At 39.6% G+C, this 26,190-nt stretch overlaps 1 protein-coding gene across 9 annotated transcripts in view; it reads left to right on the top strand.

Moving 5' to 3' along the window:
* Positions 1–25,416, top strand: part of LOC129779888 (trafficking kinesin-binding protein milt) — a 298,718-nt gene extending 273,302 nt beyond the window's left edge. For all 9 annotated transcript variants that reach the window (XM_055787636.1, XM_055787632.1, XM_055787639.1 and 6 more), the window contains 4 exons: positions 4,030–4,308; positions 8,878–9,078; positions 9,154–10,596; positions 17,327–25,416. In XM_055787636.1, coding sequence (XP_055643611.1) covers positions 4,030–4,308; positions 8,878–9,078; positions 9,154–10,596; positions 17,327–18,306 — 2,903 coding nt within the window. In that variant the 3' untranslated portion in view covers positions 18,307–25,416. The remainder of the gene's footprint in view (positions 1–4,029; positions 4,309–8,877; positions 9,079–9,153; positions 10,597–17,326) is intronic.
* Positions 25,417–26,190: the final 774 nt, after the last annotated feature.

The following is a 26,190-nucleotide window of genomic DNA, read 5'->3' on the forward strand; positions in this document are numbered from 1 at the left end:
TTGGCGACATCCCGGACCGAACTTCTCGGATCACGTCTAAACTGCTTAACTACGCGCTTGTGATCTTTTTCACTGACGGAGCATCCATTTTTGCCGTTCTTCACCTTTCGGTCGATGGTTAGGTTCTCGAAGTATCGTTTTAGTACTCTGCTGACCGTGGATTGAACGATTCCCAGCATCTTACCGATGTCCCGATGTAACAACTCCGGATTCTCGAAATGAGTGCACAGGATTAATTCACGACGCTCTTTTTCGTTTGACGACATTTTTCCAAATTTACGAAAAATTGACAGTGAAGCATGGCCAACGTGATCTATACACTCTTATCTGATTATAAGCGAAAGCTGAAGATATAATTCCTAAAAATTAAATTTCTACAGCCTTTTTTTCCGTGATGCAATTTGATGTGACACACCCTTTATATTCAATTTTCCCAATTTTCCGACCTTCCATCAGAGCAACTACTCTGTCTTTCTCCTATTACTACCAAGAGGTCAGTATTAACAATGGATTCAGAATGATTCTTAACATTGAATTATATACAGTTAACTCGAAAAATGCATTAGATTTCTAGAAAAAAAAGGTGTAATCCTCAGCATCAGTTGAACGATGTTACCAACAAACAATTCCAATGACACAAAAATGATAAAAACAATACAAACATAATCAAATGAAGAAATACTAATCATGACGAAGTGCGTTAAGCAGAATGCAGAAGAAGTTTAAGCCGTTATGTTCACAAATCAATTCTGCAAATCTAATCGAAATACAATGTTTTGTGGTAAAAATGTTAAGAATAGGAATCTGTTGTAAATGTAAATGTTTAACTTTTTTTATTGTTTTTCAAGAGAAAAACAAGCTATCCAGTTTAATTTTCTAATTTTTATAGTTTACTAGCTGATCCGGCAAACTTCGTTCGCCCAAAATTTGTTTTTTGCTATCAATACCTTCAAACATTCACGTTTTCTTACTAAGCGCAAGTTCATGAGGTCAATCGCAGAACTGTTCATTGATTGATCTTCTAATCGACTCCATTGAATTTACCTTTTACTATAAAATTCCTAGTATTTCTAACAAAACTCATCATTATAATATCAGATTATCTTCAGACACAATTCTCGTTCAAGATTTTTCAACCACTTTCAAATAACATGTTGCATGGAATAAATGTTTTATACAGAAAATATGATAGACCAAAGAGGGCCCTAAATCGGACCCAGTTTCGAGAAAGATCAATTTCGCAAACATCAAATGGACTAACAGCATTTGTCACTATGTAATTGTAGAACATATGGGAATTTAATTTTCTGAATTTTCCCTTTTTCCTTCAGAGTTTTCCGAAAATTTCCAATTGACATGTTTGGTTGGAATATTTTTGGTTGAAATAGGTGTAATATTGTTATGGAACCCCCTCTCCATTCCAGAGGAGGGAGGGGTGTCATACCATTGCACAATGGTCCAGGAGATGTGGAAATTAGCATTTAGAGCTAGACAGTTATTCTCTAGACAAAAACTGTCTTAGACAAAGTTGTTACTCATGATAGAGCCCTCGTTTTTATGTTGTCAAAAATAGGGTGACCAAACTTGTCGATGAAAAAAATCAACTTTCTTATCTTTATAGATAGAGGTAAACATAGTTCGACAATGTTATAGCTCCAATTATTTGAGGCATCTTTGTAGAACAAAGTTTTTCTTTATCTCTTGAAATAACCGATATAGCGCATTTTTTCTAGGTTATGTTAGGGTCACCATGAAAAAAAACTGTTTTTTGCTCTAACTTTTATGTTTCAAATTTTACATGCAAACTATCTTCCAAAGACTTTTAGAGCTTACTAATACAAACATTTTTCGATGCAGAACTTGTCAATATTTCAACTTTACTCAAAGTTATTGATATTTCTTCCCAAAAACATGCTCTTTTCATTTGGTTGTCATTCTTTCTGGGGCAAACAGAGTCTGACCACCATAGAAACATTTATTACACCCTTCGTTTCATTTTTTGGATTAATTCCCTAGTAATGTAGAAATTAGTGTTTCAGACAGATAGAAATATATATATATATATATATATATATATATATATATATATATATATATATATATATATATATATATATAGATTATTCCCGCCAGACCTTTGAAGAGGTATCAAGTGGCGTTTAGCTTTACTCTAATCTGTTTCTTATCAGACATGTGTAGGCAAACGTAGTGTCATGTGCTCCGTCGACATCATGTCAACTATGTTTATTACTCAGATTAATGTCTATTTCCATAATATACGATTGCGAAAAGTCGTAAAAATGTTATCCGTTTTATTTGTCCTTAGATAACTTCAACAACACACCTTTGTTCAAATTCTACGACGTGAATTCTTATCATGCGCTTTTCATGGTGACATCCATTATAACAAAATTATCCATCAACTGCATCTAGTTGACACGATTCTTCTTTTTAAGCATTCTGTTGTTGCAATTTTTCCGGATGACTAAACTCGCATTCCTTCGACGGTTTTGCGGCGGAGATGGTACCGTTTGCGTCGTCCGTCCAATTGAGCTTTTGAGTTTGCCATGCGTGAAGCGATTATTTAGTTTGCCATTTCTCCGCTCTGTCTCTCAATAGTCGGTCGGAGTTATGTTTAGGTAAAATCACTTCCGAATTGTGTACGGTAATCGGTCCGACATAGCACCACACACCATTTCGCCGACCAATCGCGAAAATTTTACGTAACCGTTGATGCCGGCTTACAAGCGGCATCAAAATGCTCCAAATATTTACGCGCGCCCAAGTGTATTTTTTTTGGTTCCTGCCGTTTTGAGCGTTGAATTAGGGACGTTTTTTTCCGCTTTGCATGATGCCGCTGCCAATGCATCGATTGTCTGAGAAAATAGTGTTTTCGGAAAAGCTCCCGTAAACTGTAAATTATAGATTGTAAGACAGCGAAAGAAGAAAAAAAATCCGCTACTCTAGCAAATCGCTGTTGCCAGTCCGCCGGTGGGCTGATAGATGGCGCCATCGTGCTCCACTGCTACGTAAGCCATACGACACGCTCTCGTGTGATTTATGATGGTCGAAAAGTGAGAAAAAGTTTGATGAAACGCTTTTTTTTCGTCCGACCCATAAGCTTGCTGAAAGTCACGCTTCGCGCCTTGAATCCGTGGTCAGCTGAAAAATACAATCATCCTTTTTTTGTCCGAAACCGGTAATAGTTGTGTTGCCTCAGTTTGTTGTTAGGCTGTCGAAAAAAAAAACGGCGCAACTCTTGTTCCATAACAAAGCGGACATCGATTGTGAACGCTGTCGAACAAGAAGTTCTCGTGACTCAGCCAAATGCTACCATTGCACCGAAAGAGTGCTGCATCTCTCCGATCGTTCACTTAATTAGTTTGTTACATAAGAAATCCTGAGAGCACGACGGAGATAGCTGGCTCCAGGTTAATGTTAATGAGCATCAGTTTTGTGCTATATTTTTGTGCGAGCCGTAATAAGCAACAGTTCTTCGCCTTTCGTTGGCCTTAATTGTTACGGAATCATAGAGGGTACACCATGGCCGCTATAAACGGTAGATAGGAAATTAAGCAATTTAGAACCAAATTTTTGAACAATATTTTTCACCCATTCAATCAATTAGCCAAGATATTCAACACAATAGCACTTGCTGTACAGCTCTAATCTTGTTTCCAGGGCTCTGATCTGGGCACAAGTGCGCTTGATTTCAGCATGGAGCACTGTTGACCGTGGTATGTTGCTTGCTGCACAGCTTTTCTTCCACTCGTTTATACAAGGGCAACGCCTGTCCACGGTGTCAGGTTCATGTCCACAACACAACACGCTTCAGCACAACAACAATTTTGCAGTACTTTGATTTATACCACGATTATTGATTTTTGTTTTATGTTTGGGTTGTTTATATAACTTGTCCATAATTTTAAATTGCGATGCATTTCAAACTATCATTCTGTTGTCGTTGTCTTTCAGAGTGACAATCGAATCTAACGTGATTCGTTTCCGTCTACCTTTCTCATGTTTCAGTTCTATGCGGTAATCGCGTAAGCCAAATGACCCGTGCGTACGATGATATCGATGCCGTAACGCGACTTCTGGAGGAGAAGGAGAAAGATCTGGAGCTGACGGTGCAGATTGGGAAGGAGCTGCTGACCCAGAATACCCACCTCGAGAACCGGGTAGCCGAGCTGGAGCAGGAGCTGAAGAGTACCAACGAAAACTTAGCGCAGTTCGCCCACGAACTGCACCAGAAGAACGAGCTGATCGCGATACTGACCAACGATGTGGACGACAGCAGCGAGAATGGTGAGTACACTTTCTTAACTTCGGAATTTGTATGGAACATCTTCTTAAAAAATTACAATATATGTTTTAAATGAAAAGATGGGATGTGTAATAATTTACTTTTGCAATATATGTGCAATTTTTCATATTTAGTGATTCATGGCTTTAACATAGCCTTACAAAGCCACTCTAATTCAGACGAATTATTATGAAAATAATGAATCTACTGCAGTATATGTCGCGCCTTATTCACGCTGACTCAACAATATGTCTGCTATCAGTTTGCATTCAATCCAAAATAATATCCCTTCACGTTGATGCATACTCCTTTCCCTTCACGATAATTCGTTTCATTTTTCAAAATAAAGCGAGATTTTCAATCGTCATTGGATTTAGATTTTTTTTTATCTACTGTGTTCTACTGTCCAAGCCGTTTCATTTGACACCCATATTGATGAGCTTTTGGGAAAGAATATATATAATATTATTTTGTGGTGGCAGCCATTTTCGTTTTGCATTTTTCACAAATAACTGTGTTCTACTAGTCAAGTCCTTTCATTTCTATAATGATGTGGTCTTGAAAAAAAATATTACATCTCCATTTTGTGGCGCCAGCCATTTTGGATGTGAATTTTTCACAAATAACTGGTTTCTACTAGTCAAGACCTTTTGTTTGATTCCAATAATGATGCGGTTTTGAAAAAAAAAATATTGCTATTTTATGACGACGGCCATTTTGGATTTGCATTTTTCACAAATAACTGTGTTCTACTACTACGTCACGGTTCTTCCATGAACCACGGTTCTTTTATGAACCGAGGCTCTTTTTTGAATCGAAACTCTTTTGAATCTTTTTTGAATCGAAACTCTTTTCAACCGAAACTCTTTCGAACCGCGGCTCTTTTTGAGCCGAGACTCTTTTGAAAAGTGGCTTTTTTTGAGCTGAGACTCTTTTGAAAAGCGGCTCTTTTTTTAACCGTGGTTCATTTGTAAAGGAAACTACCTAAAATCACAATTTTCATTATCATATGACCAATTTAAAATTACGACTGATTTAAAAAAAACGTATTCAAATAATTGGTCCTTATTTCGTTTTTTCCAAGAACTCAAAATCTAGATGTCTGATAAAAATATGTTTGAACAAAATGATTCAACTAAAGGGCGGCGAACTCGATTATATACAGTCTCCGTTATAAGCGAGTCAAATAAAAAAATAATTTTTTTTAGATTTGTTTGTAATACACTGATTTTTTTCATATTGTTCGCGTTTTTTGAATATAAAAGAAGAATTCGATCTTTGATTCATCCCCTTAAAATCAGAAAACACCTTTCTCACATAAAAAAAAATTATGCAGAATCTCTTACGATATGACAGAGGATCATATTTTATGAAAAAAAATCCTTCTACGCATATGTTCGAATTTCAACAATGACAGAGTTATTGAAATCCTGTATTGTTCCGGGGTCTGCTTGCAGGGTGGCCACTCATTCGGGAAAAGCGGGAAATGCGGGAAAAAGTCGGGAATCAAAATCCATCGGGAAAAATGCGGGAAATAGTCGGGAATTGCTTCATGAAGTCGGGATTTTTTCGCTCAATGTTGTTTTTCAGCGCTTTAAAATGTTACTGATGTATTTAAGCGCGTCAAAACGTCGCACGAGATGCAACAAATTTTTTTTTCATACACCAAGACAAAGAATGTCCTGTTTTCATTGAAATTTGTTTCGAAATTTATCGGTGTTCATTAAGACCGGACCATGTGACATTTTTATAATTTCTAAACGAACTTGAAGTTCAGCGATCTGCAATTATCGAACCTTCTATTTTGTTTGTTCAGTATTCTGCCGCCGCAGTAACTGAGAAAAACGCAATCAAAGATTTCTAGCATATTTGTCTACCAGAAGCTTTAAGCAATTCAATTTGACAATACACCGGATTTTTTATAAGCAGTAAACTATTGTTTAATGAAATGTGAAGAGTTCCACTCGCTTGACATGAGCGGTGGGACAGTTATGCCTAGACAACATGGGACAATTGAACTTTATGTTTTTTTTTCTGAAATACTGGGAACTAACAATAAGTTTTTTGGTGTTTTCCGAAAGATTATGCATATAATCATCGTTTTATGAAGAAGGGAGGGATCTGCAACACCTTTGCAGAATATAAATCACATTGTTATTAGGCATTCGCAAACAAGGTGTACACGTATTCTGTTAAAATTATTCATATTTGTTTGAGAATTAGTTCTCATTAGCCCTGCTGAAAGCGTGACAGAAAAAAAAATTGTACTTGAACTGATACATTTATTATGGATTTACAGAAAATACATGGTGAGACTGTTATGCATAGAATATCAACGTTGGACAATTGAGGACAAAATTGTCAAAAAGTGACATGGGACAACTATGCGTAGAACGGCAGTATTGTTCCCAGAAATGTAAGCTACTCTCTGATAATACAGCTGATAATACTGTGATGTATGCTGATTGCAAAAACATCAAATCTTATGCCCATAACAGAACAGACTTTTTGGCTTCCTATATGCGTACATGGTCCACTCTGACTGAACCAATGAAACTCTTGTTAAGACTTTGTTCACTATGACTGAAAAATTTCGAAATATTTTTGTTGTGAGTCAAAGTGTGCCATTCTGTTTTGAAAATTAGTGGGAGGAGGGGTGTAAGGTTGAAATTGCATAAACATCTGGTTGCGTTTGCCACACAGCACGAGAATCCATGGACCAATCGAGAGGCGATGTTGGTGACCAATTGATCTGTCGTTTTGAACCTGTAAGGGTGGGTTTAGACTAGGGATATATTCATGTGAAGAAATATGATGAGATTTATAGAAATCGCATCAACCGTTTACACTAGCGTGAACTTCTATAATGAATATATTCATTTATTCATATATATATATATATATATATATATATATATATATATATATATATATATATATGAATTTATTCACCTGAAGTAGAACTGCATCTAACTTTAGTGATTTCTCACCAGTGAGAAATTCACAAGCGTTTACATACGCTGAACTTATTCAAGCTATATATACCTCGAATAAGTGTATCATATTTATTCTCACCCGTTTACACCTATTTTCACGTGAATAAATCCATCTATAGCTATAGATCTCCCTAATGTAAACCCGCCATAAGTTGGTCTAGAACGTGTAATTTTACACCCTTGAACTACACTTTTTGGAGATATGTAAATTCTCCGGTACAAACGGATAAATTGGCAATGATTAAGGCTTAGAATACAACAAGACACGGGACATTGGTGAAAGAATACCATCCGAAAAATGTGAGAGATGGTGCAAACCAGGACTTTTTGCATGGTCTATCACAGACGTTGTCACGACTAGGATTTGCGAGAAACTTTCAAAAACAAACCCACCTATTTATCGATAAGCTGTTTGATATTTTGATGTGTTCTACTATGAAATGAAGACAGACACGCCACAGACGCAGTCGATCATTCGTAGCAACGACCATGCCGCTACACACTTCATCTTAATATGTGTTTCAAACTATCATCGAAGCGCATAGTGACTAACATCCGGCATACCAACCCATTTTAACAGTTCCCAGAATTTCCCTCTTTTCAAGCTGATATGACAAAATTATGTGGAACTCCAACGTCGACATGTTGCAGGTTTTGCTAGAAACATTGAGAAATAGAAAGAGTTCAGTGAAAACAGCCTATGTCAAGGCCTCATCTATCAGAGATTTTATTCAGAAAACAGCAACGACACATATCACGAAATCTTAATACACATTAACAAATAGATGATAACCGATTTGACAATATTGTATTCAATTTTTGTATACACATATCCTAGAGAAACTTGATATTCATATGTCTTGATTCAGAGTTTCAAGTTTGAAAATACTTGTGTAACCCAGTGCAAATTGGAAGAAATTCCTTGGACGACAAATCCTACTTCTAGAACAGAAATAGAACACGAAGCACTGGGGAAGCCAAACTGTTTCTAATAACTGTCACTAATTTTTTGTTGTTTTTCCTCTCATGTACAATCCGGCCGCACTTTCTAAAATTCCACGGCAATGTTCGATATAATTTATATGCTTATCTCTTAATGCAATGTCTCATTCGTCACCATAACACTTATTTTCCCATCCCAAATTCCGAGTTAAATCCGAAGCAACTTCGCCGCGCATATGATGATGCACCTCTAAAAGTCAATGATAATGGTGCTTTCGACATTTGCGAATCATGGGTAAATGCACCGTCGGCTGAAAATTGTGTCCATTATTGTTAATCGTCTTGCCACGCAGTATATGTACACTGGAAATCTGCGATTCAAACAAAAGATCAGCTCCGCGTGTCCAAGCGATGATGATGTTTCCATTCTCTCTCTACTTTTCCTCGTCGCGGCACAAGCGCGGCGCCGTTGTCGAGCTCGCACGTAAAAGTTTTGTTGATTTTCGTTACCACTTGATTGGCTTATCACACTCCCTGAAGATGATGCTCTCGCGTGGCACCGTTTCGCTTATCTCTTTTTTCGCGTCTCTGTCGTTCAAACACTGATAGCGGTGAAATTACGTCTCATTCCAGTCACACCTACCACATCGAAGACGGTCAACCTGGAGCTGCTCCAGCGCAAGGTCAAGTCACTCGAGGACGAAAACAAATCACTGCGGAGCGAGGCTGCCCAACTGGTGAGGGAAACCGACGAATGCGAGGAGCAGGAACGCAAGCTAATGGCCGACATTGCGAACCAGCTGAGTACAACCAATAGCGAGTTCGATGGGTTAAGTAAGTTAGGAAGACAGCCCATATCATCATGTCCTTTTTTCAATTGTTATATACGTTTTACTTCATACGTTACAGATCTGGAACTCGAAAGACTGAAGGAAGAGAACCGAATCCAGCATGAGCAAATCATCAGCCTTAAGACCCGCCTCTCGGGGGCGGAGATACGATTGCATCAGCTCACAACGGAAAACGAGGAAGCGTCCTCGCTACTCAGTATTACCAAAGAAAATCAGAACCTGCTGGCCGGTGAATTGGCAGAATTCAAAACGCGCTATCAGGAGGTGCTGAACTTGCTGCACGACGCGCAGGAGCAATTGAGACGCCAAAGAAAACGTTCCCAGCCGATGGCGAGGAGTTCGTTGATACCCGGGCTGGGTGTCCCCGCGCCCGACTCGCTCCAATCGGAGCTGATGGAGACGTCACTCTACTCGGAGAACAGTTTGGATTCGGGAATTGCATCCGAACGGGGCGGATTACCGTCGTACAAAAAGGTATTCGAAACTGTACGCTCGGCAACGCGTGCGAACACCACTGGCTTCGCCGATGGCTACACCCAGCTTGGGTCTATGACAATGAGTTCCTCCTCGCAACCACGCATGGCACCGTTTGTATTTCCCGGCACGGGAACCACCACAACCAACTACTACAAGATTGGTTCGTCCGTCTACAGCACAATGTACGAGAGTTCCCTCGGTGGACGCACACTTTCACGCGAGAGTCTGGTATCTGAGTCGGAGGATGGCTATCCGGGTCCGGTGCAGACCGGTATTCCCGGTGCTCCAGGTGCCAAAGATCTCGAGGCTGCCTTGAAACGACTGACTCCGGCCGAAGTGCTTGCCAGGAGAGCTATGCTTCAACACGCACCTGCGGGAACCTATAGCTACGACGATCAGCCAAGTGGAATTCCTCTGGGATGTCGTACACCGGACAGCATTATGTCAACTGGATCCTCGGGTATGTCCGGTATGTCTTCGAATCAATGGCGTCTTCCGGAGAAATTACAAATCGTCAAACCAATCGAGGGCTCGCAAACATTGCATCACTGGTCGCGACTCGCAACCCCCACACTCAGTGGTTTACTTGAAGAACGCCCGGGTGTAACAATTCGTGGCGGACGTGGACTGGAGGAACTCGGACTCCAGACGTACTCCCTCTCGGACGTGGAAGAAGACGCCGAAGAACATCCTGGCAAGCGCTTTCAAACCTTCGGAAGCACCTACACTTACACCAACAGTACCGTGATGCATCCGGACGACGGAACGAAGGCAGTCACATTCAGTCTTCCACCATCGCAAATGTCCTCCCAGATAGCGTCCGAGTGCCCATCGCGACAGCCATCGGCCCCATCGACTCCCCGGACGGGATTGTCACGTCGAAACTCGTGTTCCACTTTCTCCGTCAACCTCGGGCTAGCCTCGATGCTGAACGAGCGAGGAATCAAGGCGGTAACACCGAGTGCACTGAACACACCCGCAGGACCGAACTATTCGCCCACAGTGACGCCGTGCAATAGTCCTGGTAAGTATTCAAAAAAAAACTCGCAAAATGAATTTAGATCTTGAGCGATTTCATTCAAATTTGAAGGTCAATTTTTTTTGTATTATTTTAATTGGCTCTAATTTTGTAGACGCATTCTTTATTATTAATTGATTCTTTGTTTTTAAGAGGTTTTAAACTTTCCAGTTCATTCGCCTCTAATTCTTTACGACCGAAAAGATTGTCTTTTTTGTCGGTTTTTCATTTTGACTCTAGCCATACTTTTGAGTAGGGTCTCAATGGAAATTGCTTGAAAATTTTCAAAATAATTTAACTTAGAAACGGTTGGTCCCATTGATTTGGTGTCTTCCGCAATGTTTTCGGTTATTTTTTGGGCTATATGGAGAAAGCACTGTTAAATAATATTTTATTCTTATTTCGTTTCGAAAATAAAACATAAAACTCAATTTTCTCAACAAAAAGGGTTATTGATTTGTTGCGGCGGACAACTACTGAAGTTTATTGCATAGTGCGCCAAGATTGATTCTTATTGTTTCATAATGCCTACAATTTTTCTACTATCATTACAGTTTGAAAATTGCCTAACTTCTATTTTATCTACGGAAACTGGAATAAATGAATGGTATTTCTGTGTTTCTTTAATATAGACTGAACAAACAGTTCACGAATGAAAACTGGACACGTAAACCCAAAAATAGTTTTATATTTACTATTTATTATTTTTTGAAGAATTTTATTGTGTGAATAAAACCAATCAATCAAATATTCTCAGATGTGCTCGCTTAGCTCCCTATAACGAAGTAATATTTAGCGTAACCGAAATAAATCGCCGCAGTAAACAACTGTTGTTGCTATTCAGAAAAAGTGTAGTAGGCTAGAAATATTGTGATGCGGGAAAACATCATGTGTAGAAATGCCTCACACTTCTATTAGGGTAAATGATCTTGGTTTGTCCGATTTGGTGTGTTTTTACGCAACTAGTAAATGTAAATCATGAAAATCACATATAATCGATACGAGTTTGGGTTTGTTGAAAAGCCCCAAGTCTCTAGTTGCTAAAACTACCATAAGGTGTTGAAATTATCCAAATTGTTATGTTTTTTACGATTTACCTCAATGAGGAATTATTTTTTTTTAATCGTTTATTTTCACAGGCACAGGTACATAAGTTTAAAGGAGCCAAACTCCTCACTGTATTGTTACAAGTATATATAAACATTTTTCCTTAATTCTAATGTTAGTGATGTAGAAAACCGATTACTCGCTGTCTACTCGAGTTTAGAAGGGTGACATATAGGGTAGGAGAAAAAGAAATGTCGTATTTATGATCGAAATTTGACGCTTTGTTTAACATACTTAAAATTATCCAATTTAAGTCAACTATGCGCCGTTTTGTTCGCAAACTTGTTGCCATTTAGAAGGCAACTTCATTATTAACCCTTATAAACCCACCCCCTCCTTATTTGCAAAAAAACTCATACAGCCAGTTTTCGCAAGCCTATTTTGAGGCCAACTTGGTATCACCAAGAGCGTTTTGCATGGACCGGAAGAGATGATAATCACTTGGAGCCAGGTCCGGACTATACGGTGGGTGCAATAGGACATCCCATCCGAGCTCCCGTAGCTTCTGGCGGGTCATCAAAGATGTGTGAGGCCGAGCGTTGTCCAGGTGGAAAATAACACCATTCCTATTGATCATTCCTGGCCGCTCCTGGTCAATCGCCTGCTTCAAACGGTCAAACAGCTCACAGTAGAAAATAAATAAACCGAGTTGAGGGTCTGGCCATAGTTGAGCAGCTCATAGTGGATGATTCCCTTCCAATCCCACCAAACACACAGCAAAACCTTCCTGGCCGTCAATCTGGGCTTGGCGATGGTTTGGGCCGGCTCACCGCGCTTCGACCACGACTTTTTTTGCTTTAAGTTGTCGTACGTGATCCACTTTTCATCACCAGTCACCATCTTCTTCAAAAATGGGTCAAGTTCGTTCCGTTTTAGCAGTGCATCGCAGGCGTTGATTCGGTCTAAAAGATTTTTTTTCGTCAACTCGTGTGGCACTCATACATCCAGCTTTTTTTGGAATCCAATCTTCTGCAAATGGTTCCAAACGGTTTTATGGTCTATACCCAGTTCCTGGCCAATCGAGCGAGTGCTCACATGCCGGTCTACTTGGATGATTTCAACGATTTTATCGGTTTCCACGACGATTGGCCAACCAGTACGGGGTGTATCTTCGACAGCCACTACACCAGAACGAAATCGAATAAACCAACGCTGTGCTGTGCGAATCGTTACAGTATCGGGTCCATAAACATCACGATTTTTTTCGGCCGCCTTCTCTGCAGTTTTACCTCGCAAGTAGTAAAAACGTAAAATATGGCGAGCTTGGTGGACTCCATCCTTGACGCGCTATAACTGAGACTGAAAAGGACAATTACAACCCTGTCAAAACGACACTTGTAGCACAGATTGTCGTCTTTAAATAGCCGTAAAGTATGACCCGATGCGATAAGTACAACACAAGATATGTTTAAGTGTTGCCATATATTGACAATATACGACATTTCTTTTTCCCCAACCCAATATTTTCTTCAGGAAAAGGAAGGGATATAAGAATATGTTGACAATGTTCACACTCACATTCATCACACTCAATTCTTAAGCCTATCTTATATCTAATATGTATTTACATTCCACCTTATTCTATTGTTAGTAAGAAGGAATTTGATTTCTCGCGACGGAAAAGGAAAAGGAGAATATAAGGATATAAGGACAATCAGATACGAAGATCGATAACTGTTAGGAAGACATATATTTGGGACATGTAATCAAGGTCTAACCTAGCCAACACATCTCTCACAGGCACATTGGGTTGCCTTCCTCTAGCCCGAAGAAGAGGAATTATGATCATAGTTTGACCACCTCTGATCATGGTTTGTCCAAAAAATGATCATGGTTTGTCCGGTTTTCGAAATCTCCATTTTTGAATGAAAACATTCGAATTCACAATTAGATGTTGCATTTATCATTGCTTGAGTTTACTGTCATCATATTGATTCATTCATAATTTAGGCTTTCTTCAGAATATTGCCTTTTCTTGGGCATCTTAGAAGTGATCACCTCAACACAATCAACACAGAAAAACCATACTTCTGCTATGCGCGAAGCACACCATAAACAAACATAACAAACTGCAGCGCACCAAGCGGTTGCCATAGAAATCATGTGGACAAAACAACATTATTGAATTGGACAACTCATGATCAGAATTGAGTTCATCAAAATGCGTTAATTTGATGGTTTAGCTATGTAAATCCGATACAAATGGTGAGCAAGCATGATGTTTACAATATTTATAAGTGTTGTAATCCAGAAAAGGTCTGAATACGTGCCAAATAATCATCTGGTGATCAATTAAAAGTTAGCTCGAATGAGGGGCGCATTGACACAAATAGAAGGTGTATTTTATAATCCTTTAAAACATGTGATTTCGTAAAAATATACTATCAAACTACTATAAATCATGTAAAAGGCAATTTCATTTATATGTTTCGAAGCATTCGAAGGCCTTATTTGACACAGGAGCGCTGAATTAGAGCATTCAAAAAAGTGGGCAAACCATGATCATATTTTCGACTGGACAAACCAAGATCAATTACCCTACAATACCGTGCCACAATATTTCTAGTCTACTACACTTTTTCTGAGCGGTTGTTTCTGTTGCAGTCTTTTCCTGCCTCGATTTATTTCGGAAACCAATATTTAGATGCTGAAGAGACTTTACGAGATTATGATTATTGCAAGTTTTATAATATTTGTCAAAATGTTTGTTAAATTACCAGGGAAACACAAAATATCATCAGTAAGCCTCACGAATTCCTCTAGAAATTTGTTTTCCTTTTCAGAATATATTTGCCCACAACGATTTTCTACTGGTAGTGATTATTTGCTCCACCTTTTTATCTCACTAATTATATTTCTTGTAATCTATTAAACTGAAATACAAATTTCTACATTATTCGAGAATTAATCAAGAGAATGAAACGAAATTTGGTATGTGGAGGTATTAGGGTGCAATAATTGATTCTATGGTGCTTTGATACTCCTCCAAATAAGGCATATGAAAGTTTTAGGGTGCATTAAATGATTATATGGTAGTTCGACACTCCTCCCCCTCTCTAAAAGGGGGCTCCCATACAAATGAAACGCAGATTTCTGCATAACTCGAGAACTAATCAAGCAAATGAAACCAAATTTGGCATATGAAAGTTTTAGGGTGCAATAAATGTTTTTACTGTGGTTAGAGACTTCACCCTCCTCTCTAAGGGGCAGCTGCCATACAAATGAAACACAAATTTGTGCATTACTCGAGAATTAATCAAGCAAATGAAAGCAAATTAGGCATATGGAGGTTTTAGGGTGCAGTAAATGTGTCTATGGTGGTTAGACACTCCTCCCTCCTCTCTAAGGAGGAGCTGCCATTCAAATGAAACACAAATTTCTGCATAACTCGAAAACTTCTCAAGCAAATGGAGCCAAATTTGGCATGTGAAGGTTTTAGGGGGCACGAAATGTTTCTATGATGAATACACTCCTCCCCCTCTCTAAGGGGGGCTGCCATACAAATGAAATACAAACTTCTGCTTAACTCGAGAACTAATCAAGCACATTTTGGGATGTGAGGGTTTTTGGGTATGGCAATGTTTCTATGATGGTATGATACCCCTCCCTCCTCTGGAATGGAGAGGGGGTCTCATAAAAATATTACACATATTTCAACCAAAAATATTCCAATCAAACATGACAATTGAAAATTTTCGGAAAGGAAAAAGGGAAAATTCGGAAAATCAAATTCCCATATATTCTACATTTACATAGTGACAAGCGTAGTTAGTCCATTTGATGTTTGCGCTAACGAAATATCTTTATCTTCTTCTATCTATGCCAATAAAAATGGATTGCCGAATGTGTTGATAATAGCAAAACTCGAGGAAGGAATTGTCCGCTGTCTTTATTGGTTCCCGGAATAAATCGCCACAGAAAACGACTGCAACAGAAACCACCGCTTATAAAATGTGTAGTAGGCTATAAATATTGTGGCGCGGTATTGTATTTCAAAACAAGAATTAACCGGGCAAACGTATCGCCCCAGGCAAACGTAACGCCCCGGGCAGACGTATACCGTCCGACGCTCGCTAGAGCTCGGTCGGACATTGCTAAAGGATCGTATCCTATGTTTCAAACTAACCGGGCAATCAGTGGATCCCAGGTTTGCGTGCGAGACACCGCCGCTTCCGACGGCGGGTCGGCGGTGGACTCGGATTGCGTCATCTTGGCGGCATGGGCCGCCTCGATTCCTTATCCTCGCCAAATGGGGACTTCGTCCCCATTACATTGTCCTCAGAATAAATTTCGAAAAACGAGAACAAGAGAATAAATTTATAATAGAAATGTGAGGCACATGATGTTTTTCCCGCGCCAAATATTTCTAGCCTACTACACTTTTTCTAAGCGGTTGTTTCTGTTGCAGTTGTTTACTGTGGCGATTTATTCCGGTCACCGTCTTTATTCTATCATTGTTTCTGTATCAAACATCTATTCCATGTAACGGAGAAACATTTTATTTGCAAGTGGTTGAAAAATCTTGAACGAGAATTGTGTCTGAAAATAATCTGATATTATAATGATGAGTTTTGGTAGAAGTGCTAGGAATTTTATAGTAAATGGTAAATTCAATTCAACAGTTCTGCGATTGGACCCATGAACTTGAGTTTAGTAAAAAACGTGAATGTTTGAAGGTATTGATAACAAAAATCAAACTTTGGGCGGGACGAATTCTGCCGGATCAGCTAGTCCAACATAAAAAAAAAACATTTTTGTCCATTGTTTGTCCATTTTGGCGCACTGTGCAATAAACTTCATTAGTTTTTATTATTTCTTGATATGCTGCAATCAAGAAATAATAAAAATCAAACATATTTTTTAAGAAAATTGTGTTTTAAGTGTTACGATGGGTTAAGACTAGTGATATATTGGTATGAAGAAATATTATAAGATTTATAGAAATCGCATCAACCGTTTACACTATCGCGAACTGAAAAAGAACTGCATCAAAATTCAGTGATTTCTCACCAGTGAAAAAATCACCAGCATTTACATATGCCTGAATTTATTCTATACATTCTATACATATTAGGGTGGCAGCGAAAATGTTCATGTCAAATTTCAAAAACCGACCATGTTCATTTTGTTAATTGGCCCAAAAAATGATCTATGCAAAGTTTCAGCTCGATCGGACATGATTTAGGGGTGCCTCAAAGCGCTCAAAGTTTTGATTTTTTGATCCTCGAAAATCTTCCTAGGGGGGAGTAAAGGAAATTTGGAAAATCAATTTTTGTTCGATGCCAAATGACTTAAAAAAGCATAAAACGTCGAGATCTGGTGTCATCTCGAAAAAAAAATTTTACCCGAAAATCGACATTTTGGGGCTTAGCCTTAGCCAAATCAATTGGACCAACCGTTTCTGAGTTATATATTTTTTTAAATTGTCAAGCAATCTTTGCTTAGGATCTTCTCAAAAGTAAGGCTAGAGTCAAAATGGCAAAATGGATGATGCAAATTGTCCTTTTTCGATTATAAAGAATGTATTTGCAAAATTTGAGCCAGATCGAAAAATACAAAAATTAAATTTATGAAAAAATAGTCATTTGTTGTGGACAGCTCTCTTATTATTATTTTTTTCATTTCACAGAGGGATCTCCCCCGCGGTCCACATCGCCCGAACCGCCTCTCCTATCCGGCCTGCTCGCCTCTGGAGCGGATATTCTACGCAAGAAGTTTGCCGTAGCCTCATCCTCCTCCGTCGAAATGGAACGTCCCTCTCGTCTAACCGCTCGTAACAAGCTCGCCTTTTCTAGGCTGGAGAAGAAAGCCCTCCGATCGATCAAAATCATGGAGAAAGTCGAGAGCATGGGGGTAGACAATTTCATGCAACACTCCGGCCACGGCATCAGCCCGCTGGCTTTGCATGGATCTTCTGCCCTCTATACATCCACCATTCGGGGACGAACGTCGAGTCCGATGGCGCAGCTGACCAGCTTGAAACACCTGCAGGATAACCGATTAAAGAATCAACATCATCAGCAGCAGCAACAGGACGAGTTGATGATCGACAAAGAAACGATAAAAGCGGTTCTGACGAAGGGACTGTCCATCGATAGCATGAAGAATATTTCATCCGGAGCAAGTGACTGCTCTTCTGGCTCATCGAGTGCGGCGGCATACTCTTCTTCGCGGGGCTACGCCGATAGTGATAGTGAATCGTCATCGGTTAGCGGTGTAGCTCATGCCGCCCGCATGCCGGAAGAAGAACAGAGGAATAATGCAACGCAAACCGTTAAGAAGCAAGGAACTTCCACTTCGCCAACAACAGCCGCTCGCCTCAAACAAATGCAGCGACAAAAGAGCCGACGCAATTTGCTGAACGGTGCTAACGGATCCCAGCGACCGGATCTCGGAACGGTGAACGGGTCGAGCAGACCCGGCATAAGACCGGATTTGGGTACAGTGGGCGGCAGTAGTAATAAGTCTAAGAGCAATAGCAAGAAGGACTCGGCGGCTGCGGCTGCAGCAGCAGCAGCAAATGCCCCCGAACAGAGTCGTTCGCTAGGGCAGAGTGTATACGGTACGATCAGTTCGCTACTGTTTGGGCGCAAGGGAGGCCTGCTGTAAGTTGAGGTCGAGACAGATGGACGATGGCATACAGAGTTGGTAGAGAATATTTCTTGTGAAAGAGAAGGAGTTTATTTTTTTCTGTTTTAAGATTATACTTTTTAGAGCGCGAAGGTTATTATCCATACGACTGATCCCATTTTCAGAAAATTTTCTGTAAAAGTTTATTCCTAGCATATAGAAAAAACATTTACACCGAATCAGTAAATGAACGACGAACGAAAGACTCATTTCTTCCTGGTTTTCTTTCTCCGGTTGATAAAATTTTGCTTTGCAATCCGACATCGCTATCCGCTCGGTTTACCGATTCCGCGCCTTAACTGCCAAAGCTCATTGATCAGTATCAACGAAAGCCGAAATGTGTGTTTCCGAATACAATAAATCCCCCGCGTAGTATTATCTCTCATAGAGTTTAGGATTGAAATAAGGAATGGTGAACCCATGGTTTCGAACAAGTACAACCTCTTGGGCACAGAGACAAACATAAACACATTCCAGTAGCGGCGCGCGCACGACGCGGTAGGATTAGACTTGCCCCCGGAATTCTGTTTCGCTTCTCCCAAATCCAATTGTTTTGCATTTCCGCTCAATACTGCATTCTCGGAAAAATAAATCGTGAAAATCGAGCGAATAACGATGTCGGGCAATTTTCATCTTGCGCCTCGTAGGATTAGGAAATACTTTACGTAGCAATTCTTTTCCATTCATCACTGTGGTTAGTTAGAACGCCTTCCTTCAAATAAGGTCTCCCCATAACACAGAAAACGGGTCGCTCATTTAGTGACAGAACAATTGCTGCTATCGACGCGTAATAATAGTAAAAAAAGAGTTTAGATCACTTGTAAGAGATTGATGGCAGAGTTTCAGATAGCAAAATTTAACCTCGTAACTACTCACTCAAACAAGAGTTGGGGATTTTTTTACATTAGATAACGTTTTTCAGGAACATATTGACGGTACAAGTTGAAGAACATTTCTTGATGGATTTCCCAGCTTTTTGCATCAATGAATTCACCCTTACAATCCACTATACGGTCATTTCTTGATCATTTGATATTTTAATCAACGACTTTTTTTTTTGAAAGCGTTTGAAATCCACGTCGGAAAAACAATACAAGAATTCGTCAGATGAGGTAAGACATCTCATTGAAACACCTTCAAAGTTTTCTTGACAACTTATTAGGATTCCCTTGTGGAATTTTTGGTCCAACGAACAGCATCCATAGAAGGCACAGGAACCCCCTCTATCAGTGCCGGCCTAAACCTGCCAGTCTGTCGACTTCTTCATTATCGGGAGCTCAAGAATGACCAAGCATCCAGCTGAAGGAGACATTGCTCTCTAATGCGAAATTCTCAGTAGAAAGTAGACAAGAGTGTTTGGTGCAAGCGACGATCATCCGGTTCGGTCTGGCTAACCGAAAGTGGCCATATCGGATTCCAAAACGACTTCAGCGGTGTGGTCGAACCGATGATCATTTCCGGCTGATTTCCGTTTTTTAGCTAACCGGAAGTCGGTATTTAGCATTCCGAAATTGCCTCAGTGCACGATATTCAACTTCCGCTGGTCAATACGATTCTAAATATGTCGATATAGTGGGGCCGTGGCCATTCCCGACTGATATCTGGTTCAATTTGGCTAACCGGAAGTGACCATTTTGAACTCCGAAATGACCTCTGAGATCATTACTTGACATCTGCTTGTTCCATAATCATCCGTGGTGTGTGGCCATTTCCGTTTACTTCCGCTCTTTTCAACTAACACTAGGTCGCCTTCTTAGATTTCAAAATGATCAGAGATCGATTTTTAACTTCCGTTGGTCAAGACTATTGAAAATAATATCGATCTTGTTGGGATACCCATTACTTTCTGGTGCAGTTCAGTCGACCGGAAGTGACCACTGACCGCAGAGATCAATAATCGTCAAAAATACTTATATTATGGGGTTATGATTACATTGGGTTATACCTTGGTTTTATACAAAATACTGCTCATATAAAAACAGCATAAAGAAAAACCAACAAACAACCTTAGTAACCACACAGACAGATACAGTCTTTCAAGTAGTGCTTGATCAGTTAGTCACATTTGGTCACTATCTGCAAAGGTAGGACGTATTTTGAAGTCTTCGAAAGATGATCTGAAAACTTCATAGTACAGAGTACTCTATAGGCAATCGTTCTAATAACTTGGAGGCGTTTCCCGAAGTGTTCCTCACATAGTCCAGGTATTTAAAACCGAGCGTTCGGTTAAGATAAACCACAGTAGACCACGAGTGTCACACAATGCAGTATATATTGCGAAAAAATCCTGGCCAACGTTCGTGCAATATTGAATGTATTAAAGTGTGACATGAGGACCTTGCAATAAGCTCTATCTTATCTCGCATAGCAAAATTTATTGCTAACAAACAAACTCCAACGGGTGATTACGTGTCACAGAACTTATCGAGCATTCCTCGTATAGACACGCAAATGCAAACAACTTTATTCTTGTGAATCCTTCAAAACTTATTTGTACAACCACTCCAACCATTCCTGCGTCTCTGAAAAAATGGCTACAAATGAATGATTCAAAATATTGCCCAAACTCAAATACGGTTACGACAGAAGTCTTGTGTTATCGATCGAGACAAGTGATAATCGGGCAGCGCAATATCTGGGGAGCACAACGGACGGAATAAGACTTTCCATTTGAGTGGTTCGGGCGGTTTAACAGGTGAGGTCGAACGTTGGCATACTGAAGAATCACTTTTTGTACCCATTCTCGCGCACAGCTCGGCTCTATCAGTACCAGTGTTTGGATATCTGTCAATATTGAATGATACACAAGGTGTCGTGCAAGTAACCATTCATGAATATATGACCTATCATGGATGGATGATGACCGAACGCCAGTATTCACTTTTGTTGCACCAAACGAACATACGAAGCGAGGAACAAAGCCTATTGATTGCATATCCGAGCTCTACCAAACATCGCACACCACTATACAAGTTTGAGTCGCATATATCGTCCCGTTCTAGCTATAGCGAATAACCGCTGCACAGACAAGTGCATAGCGATAAATGATACATTAAAAATTGCGTCATCATTCGGTCACCATTTGTGGAGAGCGGCGAATGGGAAAAGAGCTAAAACGAGAGAGTTTTTGTTTCTCACTGGAGCGGTGTTGCTAGCTAAATTTTTGAATACATTTATTGCAAGGGATAGCAGCGTTAAAAATTAAAAAATATAATTTGACTACCCTTCCCTGAGCATCTATCTAGCTAAATATTCACATAGTTTGCACTCTCTGACACTCATGGGTCAGGATCTGCTGCATTATTTGAATATGAATCATTCGCTTTGCGTAGGCCGTATGATCCTGCTGCTCCATGATGCATGGAGAGGTTTGACATGTAATGAGTTCGAGGCAAATAAGAATATAAACGTTCTGCACCGAAACCGTTCATGACGGTTTGGGTTTGCTTGCTCGTGTATCATGAAGTGCGAACCGGAGCGGAGTTGTCTCGTCCTTTTTTGTAGCACGTAAAAGCAAAAGAATGTCACAGGGGGAAGTGATTTCTCTTAGATCAGATTTGAATAAACGAAAGCGAATTATTCAGTGAAACGGTCAATCGGCAAACACTGATCACTTCAATTGAATTCGATTCCGTCCCCCAGTGATGGTTTCGTTCGGTTTCGGTCAGTCTGGTTTCGGCCAGTGACATTCTTTTTTTTGGATTGCAGTTAGAATTTTTTTTTTATCATCAGTCACGAAAGCTTCAATCTTTTTCGTCCTCAACCATGTCATTCGAAATCCAAATCATCATTCACTTTATTGAATGCTAGAAGATTGATTGGCCTTTTTCAAGGCACGGAGCGAATGAACTTTGTAGTTTGAAGACTCTATAACAGAAAAGATCAAATCAATCAATCCAGAAGTTTTGGCCCTTATGTCAAATGTTACCTCGTAGCATGTCGAAGACGATCAAGAGTTGCATAGTGATCCATCTGCTGGACAGGATTCTAAAGCTGATTAGTTAGAAATGGTCGGAGTAGGGAGGAGGGATAACGGAATCATTCCAAGGAAGTTAACGCCATGCAAATCGTATGAATTTGCTCATGTACCTCTTCCTTTTAATACAAGTGTTTTGGAAGTGTAACTGACAGAGGACCGAAGAATCTATCACATACGGAAGAATCTTTTGCCTGCTCCCTTAAGTGTATGGTATGGATGCCCTGGCTCAGAAACCCACCATACCTTGCCGATCATTAGGGTAAATTTGCGTCTTTTCGGAGGTACATGTTCAACTTATACCACTTTTCGTACTAGGTCGAAACTGATTCGTCTCCACTTGGAATTTTCTCAGTCGATGTTGGTTACGGGGTTGTTGAATCGTTCAAAATCACTAACTTGAAAATTGAATGATACATTTTCATCTCAATCTTCAGGTGCGACTGAGTCGCTCTCGTTTTCGTCATGTAACAATTTTTTTGAGAAACGTTTCAATGCCCGATTCTCTTTAATTTATTCGATGTATTTTTACTGGAAATGTGGTTCCTCTTCGCTTTGAACTTTTTTTCGGACCACGTTTTGTGAGAATGTGCAGAAAAATCGGTTTGCCTTACGTTCAATTTCTCCAGCAAATTCTCTTTCATGGTCTACCTACCTTTCTAGTGTGCCAAAATTTTTCCTTGTTCTTTTCAACCAACCATTTATGCTTGGCCTCAGTAATAAAATACTGCCTCATGAAGGATAATGGCATTCGTTTCTAATAAATTTGATCCAAGATGATCCAAGTAGTCATATCTTTTTGAAGAGGAATATGTCAGTTAATAAATTTGATTTTGTGTTTTTGTTGGTTATGTTGTGTCATCAATTACCATCCTTCGGTTAGGGCGAAAACGGAAAAACTGAAGATAAAGATCGTCTTTTTGTTGAAAACGCTGTTGTGTTCATTGGTAATTTTGCAGTTGATGGTAGTCAGATTGAAATTGGGTAGCTAAAAACTGCAATCAATCTCTTAAACGATCGGTGATCTAAGCTGAACAACCAAGTCCTGTGCTTGAAAGATTATGGAGATTAGTTAAAACTACAAATAGAACATCTGAGCGTTAGCAACAAAGTAAAATAGAGCTTCATCAATATTCGTTAGCTTTTACTATTCTGCCAATGTTTCTACTACATTGTATTTGTTAACTCTAATCATATTAATTTTCCCAGCCTGGTATATTCAAGAAATGCAATAATCAAGAAACAATGACTGCAGGACCGTTTAGTCACGATTCGTGCAGTGCAATGCAATGCATCCATTTCAAGCAAAAACAAAAGCTCTAAACACAAGCTGCTGCCCTGTAGTAACCACATTCCTTTTCAGCCCGTTTAGTTCAGTGTTGCGAAGCGAGCGTGAAGCGGAAAACCACCTCCCACTTGCCTGCGAGACCAAGAGAACTCGAGTTGCACTCGCCTGCGCGAGTATGAGCCATATTTGCCAGCCCACACACAACCTTCACATATGCTCTCCAACAATATGGTTTATATTCATGAATAATTTATCCTGATTCAGACTTCATTCACGCTGCTCACCCGCGCGGCCTCATTGTCACATTCCTCACACGCAAGTGAAAGCATTCGCAACACTGGCTCAGTTCAGTAGTAAATTATACCCGAGAGCAGTTGTGAGGGTTGGTCTACAGCAAATTTGGAAATATCTTTCATCCTTGAGCTTTACGATCAGAGCACAGTGGCGAACCGCGTCGGCATGTTCCGGACCTTTCCCCCAGAAAGATCCGTGCAAACAATCAGGATGACGGTCATAGTTTTGATTGAGTGGAGGTGGATGCACTGCATTGAAGCGCGCCAGCGAGTTTCTCCGACAAAACCTTGAGCTTTTTTCATGACTTTCTTCTGTTGACATCGAAATTCTTCAAAATTAGTGAGAAGTAGACTGCTTTTATAGAGACTTTAGTTAAGGCTTGTATTTTTAAGGCTTCGCGTTTATTCGATCATCATTTTATTCATGATACTTTATATTTATAAGAACCGACGTTTATTTGTCTCATTAAGTTTCCTCTCATCAACGGTAAGGTGCTCTACGTAAAAAAAAACTTTGGAAGAGGTCATTGCAAATATCTCTCAACTTCCTATGGGTGCACTTTGTTATGTCCTAGATACAAGTTTAATAACAAGAGGGGCCTCACAGAAATGGGTAAGCAAAGATTAACTAGCGACAGAACAAGCATTGTATATAGGTAAGAGCAGTAGAGTAGAAATAAAGAAAAAACACGAAAAGCACAGCAAAAAAACAGAACAGAAAAATATGCAAAATCCAGTTGTAGATAATTATCCAATTAGATAAAACGAAGAAAGGTGAAACAGCAGCAGCAAGTTAGCGCATATAAACGAATAAGTATTTATTTTTATAGAAAACGAAAAGTGAACAATTCTTTGCCTACTACTAAGATAAATGAACCAATCACTCACACACACCCTGTGTCTGTGTGAGGTGAGGTGATGCGTATGATAACACAACACTTGCGAGGCAGAAGTTTAACTAACCATTTTCTCCCCACGCTGTATCTCCCTTGCGCTCCTTGCGTGTGACAAAAAAACATAAGCCATTCTAAAAAAATAATGATTGTACGCGCCTAAAGACACGTTCTCCGACGATTGAAAGGCACCGGAAAGTGCGAGTCTACACAGACAAAAAATAACATATGAGAAGAATATTAGGTATTCAGAGCGCTACTTGATAGTTTTAATTTTCAAACAGTGTAGTGCAAATTAAACACGAGCGCAGCCTAGAAGCAGTAGGTATTTAGTTGATTTTTTTTTCTTCAAAAGTAGCAGACAGACAACAATAACTAACAAGGAAGAGTGCGTTTGGAAGGGTATTATCAAGCCGCGCGTATACACAAAATGGTTGAACTGAATAATATTATTTCATAGGAAGAACGCATATGACTATGTAATAGGAGGAAGGCGGTGAATTGCGAGTGACCACCTGGATCGAAATAAGAAAGAAACAAATGTTGGTTAGTTTGTATTATTAAGATGTTGAACAGAAAAGTTTTTTCTGCGGTAAGAATTATTAAAAAAAAATAAAATTTGAAATTATCATCGAAAAATCAATTTGTCCATTTTAAGCCTAAAACGTTTTCGAAACATAGACCAGAATCATTTGATAAACTATTACCGTGCATCAACTCGTGTACAAACCGCAATAAGATTCGATTCAGTTAGAATCCGGAATCATTGTTCATTTTATAGCAGCGATCATAGTAGGCGTAGCCCAAAGGGGCTGTCCACATACCACGTGGACGACTTAAGGGAGGGTAGGGGTTACGAAAATTTCCACGCTTGCCTACTGTGAGGGTATGGAATGTATGTTGGTATGTTGGAATGTTGTAATATTACAAAAAAACGACATACAGTAGAACCCCGATTATCCGCGGAATAGTCTGGCTAGGTCACCGCGAATAACGAAAATCGCGGATAACGCGATATACTACCAAAAATGAGGTGTAAACACAGAATAAAGATTTTTCAGTATGAAAACTATGTTTTATCAATACAGAAACATTAAATTATCCATCTGCAAGGTCATGTTCACCAGTGGTCAAAAAAATGAAAGCTATGATCAAAACAAAAAAGCAAGCGCCTACGCTGGCAAATTTTGGGAAACTCTATAGAATTACTATGGAACTCGCTTTCGCGGATAATCCGCACCGCGGTTCATCCGCTCGCGGATGATCGGGGTTTGAAACGAGCATAGTCGTTTCAAATAGAGTTTAAGTAGATTTGACGCCTAGTAGTAGACAAACTATTGGAATCAGACTTAAGTGATAAATCGATGTAGACTCCATATTCAAAAAATGACGCGGCGGGAATTAAGTCACGAA

This window comes from Toxorhynchites rutilus, chromosome 3 (assembly GCF_029784135.1).
Source record: "Toxorhynchites rutilus septentrionalis strain SRP chromosome 3, ASM2978413v1, whole genome shotgun sequence".
NCBI lineage: Eukaryota > Metazoa > Arthropoda > Insecta > Diptera > Culicidae > Toxorhynchites > Toxorhynchites rutilus.